The sequence below is a fragment of the Dama dama genome, chromosome X (genome assembly GCF_033118175.1).
Source record: "Dama dama isolate Ldn47 chromosome X, ASM3311817v1, whole genome shotgun sequence".
Lineage (NCBI taxonomy): Eukaryota > Metazoa > Chordata > Mammalia > Artiodactyla > Cervidae > Dama > Dama dama.
Genome location: NC_083714.1, coordinates 164,743,728 through 164,757,980, shown reverse-complemented (window position 1 = coordinate 164,757,980; position 14,253 = coordinate 164,743,728). Strand labels below are relative to the sequence as shown.

Here is a 14,253-nt window from a genome sequence, read left to right as displayed (position 1 = left end):
CCGACTCTATGACCCCATGAACTGCAGCCCACCAGCCTCCTCTGTCCATGGGATGCTCCAGGCAAGAGTGCTGGAGTGAGTTGCCATGTCCTCCTCCGGGGGATCTTCCCGACCCAGGGATTGAACCCGCGTCTCCTGCCTTGGCAGGTGCGTTCTTTACCACTAATCAGGTGTCAGAGCAGGAGGACCAAGTGAAATTGGGTTTTCTGGCCCCCACCATCCCCGCCGCTGACCCTCACTGCCCTGCCACCTACCACGATAACTGAGTTGCAAAAAAAAAAAAAAGCAGACATTAAACGTAGGCTTCCCTTGTGGCTCAGACGGTAAAGAATCCCCTGCAGGAGGGCATGGCGACCCACTCCCGTATCCTTGCCTGGAGAATCCCCACAACAGAGGAGCTTGGTGGGCTACCGTCAGACACGGCTTCGCAACTAACAATGACACACGTCTCGGTCTCTGGGCTGCTCTGGGCTCTGGGTCTGGCGTCTCCCTGCACGAGGGTCTTGGGATTGACACCCCTCCTCCTCCACCAGGGCGAGGCAGCTCTTGCTTAGGCCTGAGCTTGGCAGCTTTGATTCTGGGGCTCTTCCCACGCGTTTGGAGCACAGAGCCAGAATGCCCTACAACCCAGGATGCCCACTGGCACCACACGGTCGCCAATTTCCCTACTTTCCCGGAGGTGGTTGGTCCAGCGTAGCTGAGGGAGGTGCCTTCCCTGAAGTGGGCGTGTAGGAGCTGGTCCCCAGAGCCGGGCTCCAGGCTGGGGAGTTCAGCACCGCCCTGCTCATCACTTACCGGCAGAGAGGATGTAGACTGGTTCAAACTTTTTATTCTTTCCTCTTTCCCTCTCGATGCGAGACGGCAGGAGTCAGAACGGTGTTGCCCGCCAAAGGTGGGGTGACCTGATCACCCAGCCCGCCCACTCGCCCACCTGCCAGAGACCAAGGATGGAGGCATGGCGGGGTCTCTTCTGTCTCACCTTCCTCTGCCTTCTGCTGCACGTCCGAGGTAAGGGAGGGCTGGCTCCCGGAGAAAGAGGTGCTTGGGTGTGCCTTTCTATCTGCTTGCTGAGAAAAACATAAGCACTCCATCTCAAACCGAAGTGGCTTAGGAAATGGCTGTAAACCGCCAGAGTGTGGAAAGCAAGAGAAGACCCCAGTCTGATGGCTGTGAGCAGCGAACAAGGGGATCAGGTACCACATTGGGGGTGTCTGGGGGAATGGACCCAGATCTGTAGGCTGGGAACAAACTTAGGAGTGAGCTGTGGGTTTTTTTTGTTGTTGTTGTTCTCGGGTTTTGATCTCTGGGTTTGGCACGCACGGAAAAAGTGACCCATGTCCCTGGGGTGGGTTGAGATTTTGTACTTCCTTGCTTTCTATCAGCAGTCTGAGTGGCTTGTGTAGTTCTGTAGGGAGGCCACGGAGCTGAGACCTGGCTGGGTTCAGCGGGATGGGTCCCTGTTGCCAGAGATGGGGTTTTGCAGGAAGGATAGCCTCGGTTCACGTTGTTTTAGATATTTATTCCCTCGATGTCAGCCCTCCGGTTGGCAAATTAAAAGCATGTGAGTTGTTAAAGTCCGAAACTCCAACATGGGCTCTTCCCCATCTTTGCATGTTGGGGAGCAGAGGCAGGGAGGGGCCTCACTCAGAAAGCTATAATTAACCCACAAAGGGCAGGATTTAATAGCAATTGGAGATGCATAGTTGGTCCTTTGGATATTCAAATTCTAAGGCATTGAGGATTGGGAGGGGCTTAAGAGTGAGATGTGTTGTAGGTTAGGAATTAAAAAATTTTCTTTCAATGTCATTCGTTGCTGTTCAGTTGCAGAGTCATGTCTGACTCTTTTTTGACCCCGTGGACTGTAGCACACCAGGCTTCCCTGTCCATCACCATCTCCCGGGGATTGCTCAAATTCATGTCCATCAAGTCAGTGATGCCATCCAACCACCTCATCCTCTGTCGTCCCCTTCTCCTTCCTTCAATCGTTCCCAGCATCAGGGTCTTTTCCAATGAGTCAGTTCTTCCCATCAGGTGGCCAAAGGATTGGAGTTTCAGCTTCAGTATCAGTCTTTCCCATGAATATTCCAGGTTCATTTCCTTTAGGATGGACTGGCTGGATCTCCTTGCAGTCCAAGGGACTCTCAGGAGTCTTCTCCAACAGCACAGTTCAAAAGCATCCATTCATTGGCACTCAGCCTTCTTTACAGTCCAGCCCTCACGTCCGTACGTGACTACTGGGAAAACCGTTAACAGGGAGCTGCATTTTGGGAAACATCCTGGCCATGCTCGTGGAATCGGGATTTCCTTTGAGAGGTGACGTCTGAGCCCCCAGCCATCTGGTTAATGGTTGGGTTGAGCCTCAAGCGTCTCTGCTACAGGGGGATGTCTGCTCTGTGGTTCCCATAGTATTGACGCGTCTCTCACCCAGGAGGTGCAGAAATCACACCCCCAAGCGTTGCTTCATGCAGCCAGCCGTGCTCAACCACGGGTGACATTGCCCCCGGGGGACACTTGGCACCGTCTGGAGTCATTTTTGGTGGTCAACACTGGGAGGGCACTGTTATCATCAGATGGGCCTGGGCCTTGGGCTGCCCTCATAGCTCAGTCGGTAAAGAATCCACCTGCGATGTGGGAGACCCCGGTTTGATTCCTGGGTTGGGAAGATCCCCTGGAGAAGGGATAAGCTACCCACTCCAGTATTCTCAGGCTTCCCTGGTGGTTCAGCTGGTAAAGAATCCACCTGCAATGCGGGAGACCTGGGTTTGATCCCTGGGTTGGGAAGATCCCCTGGAGAAGGGAAAGGCTACCCACTCCAATATTCTGGCCTGGAGAATTCTATGGACTGTTATAGTCCACGGGGTCGCAACGAGTCGGACAGGACTGAGCGACTTTCACTTTTCCAGGGATGCGGCTGAATGTTTTCTGATGCACGGGACGCCCCGCAGAGCAGGCTGTCTGTCATCCAGGTTCAAATATCAACACTGCTGAGATTGAGAAATCCTGCCTGAGCACTAAAGACGCCATCTCCCTGTGTACCTGTCGTATCTATCCGTGTGTCTGTCAATGCATTTGTCAGTTCATCAGTGTATCTATCAGTGTATCTACCATCTATGTTTATATATCCTATCTTCTATTTTTCTATGTAATTATTATCAATCCTATATCTATTTTTCTAACATCTAACTATATCTCTCATCTGCCTTTCTAATTATCATCTAGTCCCTGTGATCCATGTATGTAATTATCATTGACTGTCTATCCATCTGTTGCATGCTAAGTCACTCAGTTGTATCTGATTCTTTGAGACTTTTGGAGACTCTTTGAGACTATGGATTATGGACCATAGCCCACCAGACTCCTCTCAATGTGATTCTCCAGGCAAAAAGGCTGAAGTGGGGAGCCATCCCCTTTTCCCAGGGGATTGTCCCCAACCCAGGCAAGTTTTGTCTTAAAAATCCCTCTGGGAGTTCCCTGGTGGTCTAGTGGTTGAGACTCTAAGCTCCCAACACAGGGGGCCCTAGCTCGACCCCTGGTCAGAGAACTAGATCCCATGTGCCAAATACCTGGCACAGCCATAAATAAAAATATATACGTATATATATATTTTAAAATCCATCCTAAATAGCTCTTTCTGGAGGGGAAGGAGGTTTGGTTGGAAATATCCTAGCTACTGGATTGCCTTAAATTCTTTTCTACTGGTACCCCACCCGAAAGTATCCAGCTGGCATTTAGAGACCAATGGAGTCTTCATTTTAGTACTTCATTTAGTACACACTGGGAGAAGGCAATGGCAACCCACTCCAGTACTCTTGCCTGGAAAACCCCATGGACGAAGGAGCCTGGTAGGCAGCAGTCCATGGGGTCGTGAAGAGGTGGACATCACTGAGCGACTTCACTTTCACTTTCAAGGGGGTTTGGGGTTTGACGCTAAGACCTCCCACCCACCAGCCTGAGTCGTTTTCAACCCAGGTTCCCAGGAGGACAGCCATGGGAACCCACATGGTGAGCCCAGAACACATGTGGGATTGATCAGAATCTGCCGGGCCTGCTAAAGGAAGCTGATGGGAAACAGATCTTTGAGTTCCAAGCCCCGTCCTTAGGCTCTGAAGGGAAAAACAAAGCTGGTGGAACTAAGTGCTCCGGGGGAGTTGCGTCTCCCACACGCCATCCCCCCTGACATTGAGCCCCTGAATTGGTATCTTTGGAGTGATGTGAATGACGGGGGGCGGGGCTAGACAGTGGGGGCGGGGCTAGACAGTGACTGGGCGGGGTCATACCTGTACGGGGCGGAACTATACCGTATTGGGGAGGGGCTAAACTAAGTGGAGCGGGACTAGCACGTGGCGGGGATGGGGCGAGACCATGGTGGGGGCGGGGCTAGACAGTAACAGGGCGGGGCTAGACCGTGGACAGACTGTTACGGGGGTGGGGCTAGAACGTGACAGGGTGGGACTAGTATCTGGGGGCGGGGCTAGAATCTGACGGGGCGGGGCTAGAACGTGATGCATGTGGCAGGGGGCGGGGTGGTAGGATGTTGTCTGCAGCCCCTCCAGAGACCAGAGTGAGGCTGGTAGACTCCAGCCAGGCCTGCAGGACGCGATCGGCTCCACATCAAGGGGGCGGGGGCGCCCTGGGTGGAATCCACCTGGTCTGTGAGTCACGCTCAGGGCTCTGCACAGAGCACCACACCCGTGACAACCAGGGGCCACTTCCCCCGTGACCTCGAGTCATTGTCAGATGTTATTCAGTCGCTCAGTCATGTCCGACTCTCTGCGACCCCATGGACTGCAGCACGCCAGGCCTCCCAGTCCATCACCCATTCCCAGAGCTTGCTCTAACTCATGTCCATCTAGTCGGTGATGCCATCCAACCATGCCACCTTCTGCTGGCCCCTTCTTCTCAGTCATGTCCAACTCTTTGCAACCCCATGGATTGTACCCCACCAGGCTCCTCTGCCCATGGGGTTCTCCAGGCTAGAATACTGGAGTGGGTTGCCATTTCTTTCTCCAGCGGATCTTCCTGACCCAGGGATTGAACCGGGGTCTCTCCAAGGCAGGCAGATTCTTGACCAACTGAGCTACCAGGGAAGCCCAGAAATCAACCATAGTTTAATTTAAAAAAGGATGAGGTTGCAGTTGTCTTCCTTCATGGATCTCTTTTGCTGTGGGCAGAGCCTGCGGGGAAATCTAGGAATAAGATGTTAGTTGGACAGACCCAGCAGAGGGGAGCTGGAGGGAGGGGTAGAACTCTTCTTCTCTGCTGAGCTCGGGGTGCTGGGAGTGGGGTTGGGGGAAGCAATCTGGGCAGCTGGGGCAACAGAAACCTGGGTGGCCGGTTCCATGTCGCTGTGACTGACTCCCTGTGTGTTCTCATAGGTGAGAATGGTGACTTTGATTTGGCGGACGCTCTCGACGACCCCGGTAAGTGCCTCTGGCAACCTGGTCAGCGACTCCGCGCCTCCAGGTGGGGTGGGTTCAGGATTCCTTGCTAAGGACAACTCAGAGAAGCTTTACTCCAACCCTCAACCCCTGCACAGCTCCAGGGAACACTGGTGGGCTTGCATTTGCTCTAGGGAACACTGGTGGGCTTGCATTTGCTCTAGGGAACAGTGGTGGGCTTGCATTTGAAGGGACTCTTTGTCCTTTGAGAAGCCCACCCCCTCGAACACGGAATGGCATTTGTGTTGGTCCCTGGCGCGCTGCAGTCCATGGGGTCACAAAGAGTCGGATACTACTGAGCGACTGAACCACACTGACACATCTTTGTCAGTGCCTTGAGATTTTCATTTTTTTTAAAAATTAGGACTTTAATGATTGTTTCTTTGAGCTGCACAAAAACCCTCAGGGCTTATCGCATGTATGTTCTCTGTCCACAGAGCCCACCAAGAAGCCAACCTCAGGTGAGTGACTTCCTGACTCAGGTGAGTGGGCAGAGATGAGGCTGCCCCACCACAATTTGAGTTTTTCTTTTCCCATTTATTTTTATCAGTTGGAGGCTAATTACTTTACAATATTGTAGTGGTTTTTGTCATACATTGACATGAATCAGCCATGGATTTACATGTGTTCCCCATCCCGATCCCCCCTCCCACCTCCCTCTCCACCCAATTCCTCTGGGTCTTCCCAGTGCACCAGGCCAGAGCACTTGTCTCATGCATCCAGCCTGGCCTGGTGATCTGTTTCACCCTAGATAATATACATGTTTTGATGCTGTTCTCTCGAAACATCCCACCCTCACCTTCTCCCACAGAGTCCAAAAGTCTGTTCTGTACATCTGTGTCTTTTTCTGTTTTGCATATAGGGTTTTCGTTACCATCTTTCTGAATTCCATATATATGCATTAGTATATTGTATTGGTCTTTATCTTTCTGGCTTACTTCACTCTGTATGTTGGGCTCCAGTTTCATCCATCTCATTAGAACTGATTCAGATGAATTGTTTTTAATGGCTGAGTAATATTCCATGGTGTATATGTACCACAGCTTCCTTATCCATTCATCTGCTGATGGGCATCTAGGTTGCTTCCATGTCCTGGCTATTATAAACATTGCTGCAATGAACATTGGGGTGCACGTGTCTCTTTCATCTGGTTTCCTCGGTGTGTATGCCCAGAAGTGGGATTGCTGGGTCATACGGCAGTTCTAATTTCAGTTTTTTAAGAAATCGCCACAGTGTTCTCCATAGCGGCTGTACTGGTTTGCATTCCCACCAACAGTGTAAGAGGGTTCCCTTTTCTGCACACCCTCTCCAGCATTTATTGATTGTAGACTTTTGGATAGCAGCCATCCTGACTGGTGTGTAATGGTACCTCATTGTGGTTTTGATTTGCATTTCTCTGATAATGAGTGATGTTGAGCATCTTTTCATGTGTTTCTTAGCCATCTGTATGTCTTCTTTGGAGAAATGTCTGTTTAGTTCTTTGGCCCATTTTTTGATTGGCTCATTTATTTTTCTGGAATTGAGCTGCAGGAGTTGCTTGTATATTTTTGAGATTAATCCTTTATCTGTTGCTTCATTTGCTATTATTTTCTCCCAATCTGAGGGCTGTCTTTTCACCTTGCTTATAGTTACCTTTGTTGTGCAAAAGCTTTTAAGTTTAATTAGGTCCCATTTGTTTGTTTTTGCTTTTATCTCCAATATTCTGGGAGGTGGGTCATAGAGGATCCTGCTGTGATTTATGTCGGAGAGTGTTTTGCCTATGTTTTCCTCTAGGAGTTTTACAGTCTCTGGTCTTACATTTAGATCTTTAACCCATTTTGAGTTTATTTTTGTGTATGGTGTTAGAAAGTGTTCTAGATTCATTCTTTTACAAGTGGTTGACCAGTTTTCCCAGCACCACTTGTTAAAGAGGTTGTCTTTTTTCCATTGTATATTCTTGCCTCCTTTGTCGAAGATAAGGTGTCCATAGGTTTGTGGATTTATCTCTGGGCTTTCTATTTTGTTCCATTGATCTATATTTCTGTCTTTGTGCCAGTACCATACTGTCTTGATGACTGTGGCTTTGTAGTAGAGTCTGAAGTCAGGCCGGTTGATTCCTCCTCTTGATTCCTCAAGATTACTTTGGCTATTCGAGTTTTTTCTGTATTTCCATACAAATTGTGAAATTATTTGTTCTAGATCTGAGAAAAATATCGTTGGTAGCTTGATAGGGATTGCACTGAATCTATAGATTGCTTTGGGTTGTATAGCCATTTTGACAATATTGATTCTTCCAATCCATGAACACGGTATATTTCTCCATCTGTTTGTGTCCTCTTTTATTTCTTTCATCAGTGTTTTATAGTTTCCTATGTATAGGTCTTTTGTTTGGCCACAGCAATCGGAGCAGAAAAAGAAGTAAAAGAAATCCAGATAGGAAAAGAAGAAGTGAAACTCTGGCTGTTTGCAGATGACATGATCCTCTACATAGAAAACCCTAAAGACTCTACCAGAAAAATTACTAGAGCTAATCAATGAATATAGTAAAGTTGCCGGATATAAAATTAACACACAGAAATCCCTTGCATTCCTACACAGTAACAATGAGAAAACAGAAAGAGAAATTAAGAAAAAAATAACATTCACCATTTCAACAAAAAGAATAAAATACTTAGGAGTATCTACCTAAAGAAACAAAAGTTGAGGTTTTTGAAGTTTTATGGAGTCTTCCCAGGATGCCCCGTGGTGAAAAATCTGCTTGCCAGTGCAGGAGACATGAGCTCTACCCCCAGGTCGAGGAGATGCCCTGGAAGAGGACATGGCAACCCCCTGCAGTATTCTGGCCTGGAGAATCCCACAGACAGAGGAGCCTGGTGGGCTACAGCCTATAGTTGAAAAGGGTTGGTCTGAGTGATTAAACAACAGCCATGATAGGGTTGTGGAGGCTGTGACTGACGGACAGATGTTTAAAGCAAACCCAAGTGCTTCACGAAATGGGTCCCAAAATCACAGTGAGATGTTACTCTCACTAGTGATAACAAGTGTTGGTGGGGGTGTGGAGACTTTGGAACATTGATGTGTTCCTGGTGGGAGTAGTAAATTGTCCAGCCTCCACAGAAAAGAGTCTGGCATTTCCTCAGAAAGATGCACCTGGAATTTCCCTGTGTGTGTGTGTGTGTGTGTGTGTGTTAGTTACTTAGTTGTATCTGACTCTTTGCGACCCCGTGGACTGTACCCCACCAGGCTCCTCTGCCCATGGGGTTCTCCAGGCTAGAATACTGGAGTGGGTTGCCATTTCTTTCTCCAGCGGATCTTCCTGACCCAGGGATTGAACCGGGGTCTCTCCAAGGCAGGCAGATTCTTGACCAACTGAGCTACCAGGGAAGCCCAGAAATCAACTATAGTTTAATTTAAAAAAGGATGAGGGTGCAGTTGTCTTCCTTCACCGATCTCTTTTGCTGTGGGCAGAGCCTGTGGGGAAATCTAGGAATAAGATATTAGTTGGACAGACCCAGCAGAGGGGAGCTGGAGGGAGGGGTGGAACTCTTCTTCTCTGCTGAGCTCGGGGTGCTGGGAGTGGGGTTGGGGGGAGCAATCTGGGCAGCTGGGGCAACGGAAACCCGGGTGGCCAGTTCCATGTCTCTGTGACTGACTCCCTGTGTGTTCTCATAGGTGAGAATGGTGACTTTGATTTGGCAGACGCTCTCGATGACCCGGGTAAGTGCCTCTGGCAGCCCGCATCAGCTACTCCTGGGCTCCAGGTGGGGTAGGTTTGGATTCCTTCCTAAGGACAACTCAGAGAAGCTTTACTCCACCCCTCAACCTCCACACAGCTCCAGGGAACACTGGTGGGCTTGCATTTGCTCCGGGGGCCTCTGGTGGGCTTGCATTTTAAGGGACCTTTTGTCCTTTGAGAAGCCCGCCCCCTCAAACACAGAATGGCATTTGTGTTGGTACCTGGCACGCTGCAGTCCACGGGGTCGCAAAGAGTCAGACACGACTGAGCGACTGAACCGCACTGATTGTATCCTTGTTGGTGCCTTGACATTTCCTTTTTTTTTTTTTTTATTAGGACTTTAATGATTGTTTCTTTGAGCCACACAAAAACTCTCAGGACTTACCACATGTATGTTCTCTGTCCACAGAGCCCACCAAGAAGCCAACGTCAGGTGAGTGACTTCCTGACTCAGGTGAGTGGGCAGAAATGAGGATGCCCCACAACAAGCTGAGGTTTTTGAAGTTTTATGGGGTCTTCCCAGGATGCTCCTTGGTGAAGAATCAGCCTGTCAGTGCAGGAGACATAGTTCCACCCCATGTCGGGAAGATCCCCTGGACGAGGATATGGAAGCACACTGCAGTATTCTGGCCTGGAGAATCCCACAGAGGAGCCTGGTGGGCTAAAGAACAGCAATGATAGGGTTGCGGAGGCTGTGACTGATGGACAGATGTTTAAAGCAAACCCAAGTGCTTCACGAAATGTATCGCAAAATCACAGTGAGATGTTATTCTCACTAGGATCGAAATAGGGATGATAACAAGTGTTGGCAGAGGTGTGGAGACTTTGGAATATTTATGTGTTCCTGGTAGGGGTGGAAAATTGTGCAGCCTCCACAGAAAAGGGTCTGGCATTTCCTCAGAAAGCTGCACCTGGAATTTCCCTGTGTGTGTGTGAGTGTTAGTTGCTCAGTTGTGTCCGACTCTTTGTGACCCCATGGACTGTAGCCCACCAGGCTCCTCTGTCCATGTGGATTCTCCAGGCAAGAATATTGGAGTGGGGTGCCGTGCCCTCCTCCAGGGGATCTTCCCAATTCAGGGATCAAACCCAAGCCTTCAAAGAATAAACAGTTTTTGTTTGCTTCTTACATCCCTTACAAATGCCAAACAGCTTTGTAAGTGTGTGTATGTAGTTTATTTAAGTTCTAACTTTTCAGTTTCTGCTTCTAGTGTCTAAGTAGTTTTAAGCTGATCAACGATAATCTATATTTCATGAGCGCCAACTGTGATTAAAATATAAAATCTACTGTCAAGCTTATATTCTTGTTTTATAAGCTGATTCTAATGGAAAGACATTTTTCTCTTCTAAACTTGCAATGTTGTTTTCCCCACAGGTATCTATACCAACCTGAGGCCCTCAAACCCCCCACCACCTGGAAATCCCAACAAGGCTGGAAGTAAGAATGTTCATTCATTTCAAAACAGCTTTTTCCCGGCCCACTGGAACTCAGGGAAGGTCATGGAGACCAAATGAAGCCTTTGTTGTTGTTCTGTTGCTAAGTCATGTCTGACTCTTTAACACCCCATGGACCGCAGCACGCCAGGCCTCCCTGTCCTTCACCAACTCCCGGAGCTTCTCAAACTCGTGTCCATAGAGTTGGTGATGCCATCCGAACATCTTGTCTTCTGTTGTCCCCTTGTCCTCCTGCCTTCAATCTTTCCCATCATCCAGGTCTTTTCCAATGAGTCAGTTCTTCCCATCAGGTGGCCAAAGGATTGGAGCTTCAGCTTAATCATCAGTCCTTCCAATGAATATTCAGGACTGATTTCCTTTAGGATGAACTGGTTGGATCTCCTTGCAGTCCAAGGGACTCTCAAGAGTCTTCTCCAACACCACAGTTTAAAAGCATCAATTCTTTGGTGCTCAGCCTTCCTTATGGTCCAGCTCTCACACCCTTACATGACCATTAGGAAAACCAGAGCTTTGAGTATGCAGACCTTTGTTGGCAAAGTGATGTCTCTGCTTGTCTAATGGGGGCTGTTTCTTGCTACCATTTTTTTTTTTTTTTTGAAACTTGAGCATATTTTGATGGGCTTCCCTCCTGTGGACCCGGGAGAATCTTAGATGCTGGCCGTCCTGTAAAATGAGTCACTACTTGGGTCCTGGGAGACTCATCCACCAGGCAGCTCGCGGTGCCAGCCTCAGGCTTGGGAGGGGACCGTGTGTGACTCAGGACTCCAGGGGCTGATGCGTTTCAGAACAGAGGAAGCTACTTTCCGGCTTTTGTTTTTAAACTCTGCTAGAATCTAGTGCCTTTGAAATGGTGGTGGTGGCCCTGAGTAATGAATTTCTATTTGCTGTGACTTATGTGGGTTTCCCAGGCGGGTACAGAACCTGCCTGCCAACGCAGGAGACTTAATAGACGTGGGTTCGATCCCTGGGTCGGGGAAGATCCCCTGGAGAAGGGAACGGCAACCCACTCCAGTATTCTTGCCTGGAGAGTCGCATGGACAGGGAGCCTGGCGGGTTACAGTCCACGGGTTTGCAAAGAGTCGGACATGCCTGAAGCGACTTAGCAGCTATGCTTAGTAGATTCATTTTGCCATACAGCAGGATGGAACACAACGCCGTGAAGCAACTGTGTGTGTGTGTGTTAGTTGCTCAGTCATGTCCGACTCTTTGTGACCCCGTGGACTGTACCCTGCCGGGCCCCTCTATTGATTTGACACTGGACAGAGTATCAGAGGCAAGAATTCTTGTCCAGGCAAGAATACTGAAATGGGTTACCATGCCCTCCTCCAGGGGATCTTCCCAACCCAGGGATCGAACCCAGGTCTTCTTCATTGCAGGTGGATTCTTTCACATCTGAGGCACCAGGGAAGCCCAAGAATAGTGGAGTGGGTAACCTACCCCTTCTCCAGCAGATCTTCCTGACCCAGGAGTTTGAACCTGGGTCTCCTGCATTGCAGGCGGATTCTTTACCAACTGAGCTATCAAGGAAACACACCTATATATCTGTATCTATACCTATACCAATACCTGCACCTATTTCTATTTCTATATCTGTCTACACCTATACCTACATCTATATCTGTATCTTTATCTATTTCTAGATCTATATCTATCTGAACTCCTAAGTTTCTCTCTTTGGGCTTCCCAGGTGGCTCAGTAGTAGAGAATCTGCCTGTAATGGAGGACACCTGGGTTCCATCCCTGAGTCAGGAAGATCCCCTGGAGGAGGGCATGGCAAGCCACTCCTGTATTCTTGCCTGGAGAATCCCATGGACAGAGGAGCCTGGGGTGGGGGCGGGGGGCTACAGTCCATGGGGTCAGAGAGTCGGACACGAATGAGTGCCCGAACACACAGGCACACACCTATCTTTAAACAGATGTTGGGTCTGTACAAACCCTTGCAAATGTGTCTCTATCTTTCCCCCCAAAAATGTATTTTTGGTGTGTTACAGTTGACATATAACATGATGTTATATGGGTCCCTGGAGGTGGGGAGTACACCTGTGTTACTCTGAAGCTCTGGATCGGCGTGGGGGTGGGGGCATGTGTAATCTCTGAAGACACAGAGCTTTCTGAAGGGCTCTCTGTGGCACGAGTTTTTCCATCCAGAAGCCATGATTCTGGGGGAGGGGCTCCCTAGAGCATCTTCTGGAGGGTCCTGAGCTTTTCCACCACATAGGGCTCCAGACGACTCAGTGGAAAAGACCTTCATGCTGGGGAAGATTGAAGGCAGGAGGAGAAGGGGACGACAGAGGATGAGATGGTTGGATGGCATCACTGACTCGATGGACATGAGTTTGAGCAAGTTCTGGGAGTTGGTGATGGACGGGGAGGCCTGGCGTGCTGTGGTCCATGGGGTCGCAAAGAGTAGGAGACAACTGAGCGACTGAACAACAACCAGCGCTCTTTTATGGGTGACTCTTGGGTCCGGCTTTGGTGCTAACTGGGCAGATGCCTGCTGGACTCCAAGGTCCACGCTCTGAATGGCCATCAAATCCCTCTTCTCTCCTGCAAGAGGCAGCGCTGGAGGTGGCCACCAGCCGGGGCATGACAGCTATAGTAACAGGCCCGCTACACGCAGCACTGGGACCCGTGGGGGTGGCGGGGCTGTGTGGGCTTTTCCAGGGCTCCCATTAGAGCATCCCCCTGGGTCTCGGGTGTCGGCCGCTTCACTGCTGACCCTCAGCTTGGCTTCCTCCAGTCCTCCAGGTGTCCGGGGGCGACCCCACACCCCTCTGTCCAGGTAACAAGACACAGAGCCCCAGGCTGCAAGCCTCATTAGGGAGAGAACAGCCCCAGGAATTGCGGATTCTTCATGTGGATAGTGCAGTATGCCAAGAACGAAAGGAATTTACCCCAGGAGAAATAAACTCCATTCTTGTCTATACAACCTTTCCTCAAAGCGAAGGGTGGATCTTGAAATCTCCAGAGGGTCTCTGGGACTGTAAAATGAACTTGGGAGAAAATTGAGCTGGAAAAGCAAAATGTATTGGATTCATGTTTCTAAACTGAGATAGAATCTGCATGAAGCATTCGGTTAGCTTCGGGTGTACAAAGTAGTCATGTGACACTTCATAAATATAGCTGTTGGTGCTGTTTAGCCGCTCAGTCATGACTGACTCTTTGCAAGCCCATGGACTGTAGCCCACCAGGCTCCTCTGTCCATGGGAGTCTCCAGGCAAGAATATTGGAGTGGGTTGCCATGGCCTCCTCCAGGGGAATCTTCCCAACCCAGGGATCGAACCTGGGTCTCCTGCATTGCAGGCAGATTCTATACCATGCTGAGCCCCCATAGAATCTCTTTTTTTTTTTCCATTATTTTTTTTTTTATTAGTTGGAGGCTAATTACTTCACAACATTTCAGTGGGTTTTCTCATACATTGATATGAATCAGCCATAGATTTACATGTATTCCCCATCCCAATCCCCCCTCCCACCTCCCTCTCCACCCGATTCCTCTGGGTCTTCCCAGTGCACCAGGCCCGAGCACTTGTCTCATGCATCCCACCTGGGCTGGTGACCTGTTTCATCATAGATAGTATACATGCTGTTCTTTTGAAACATCCCACCCTCACCTTCCCCGGGGACTTCCCTGGTAGTCCAGCCATT

At 49.5% G+C, this 14,253-nt stretch overlaps 1 protein-coding gene across 1 annotated transcript in view; it reads left to right on the top strand.

The window, feature by feature from the left end:
* Positions 1-9,111: 9,111 nt before the first annotated feature.
* LOC133052993 (uncharacterized) overlaps positions 9,112-14,253 on the top strand; it is a 47,514-nt gene continuing 42,372 nt past the window's right edge. The window contains exons 1-2 of the mRNA XM_061137747.1: positions 9,112-9,134; positions 9,563-9,586. Coding sequence (XP_060993730.1) covers positions 9,126-9,134; positions 9,563-9,586 — 33 coding nt within the window. The 5' untranslated portion in view covers positions 9,112-9,125. The remainder of the gene's footprint in view (positions 9,135-9,562; positions 9,587-14,253) is intronic.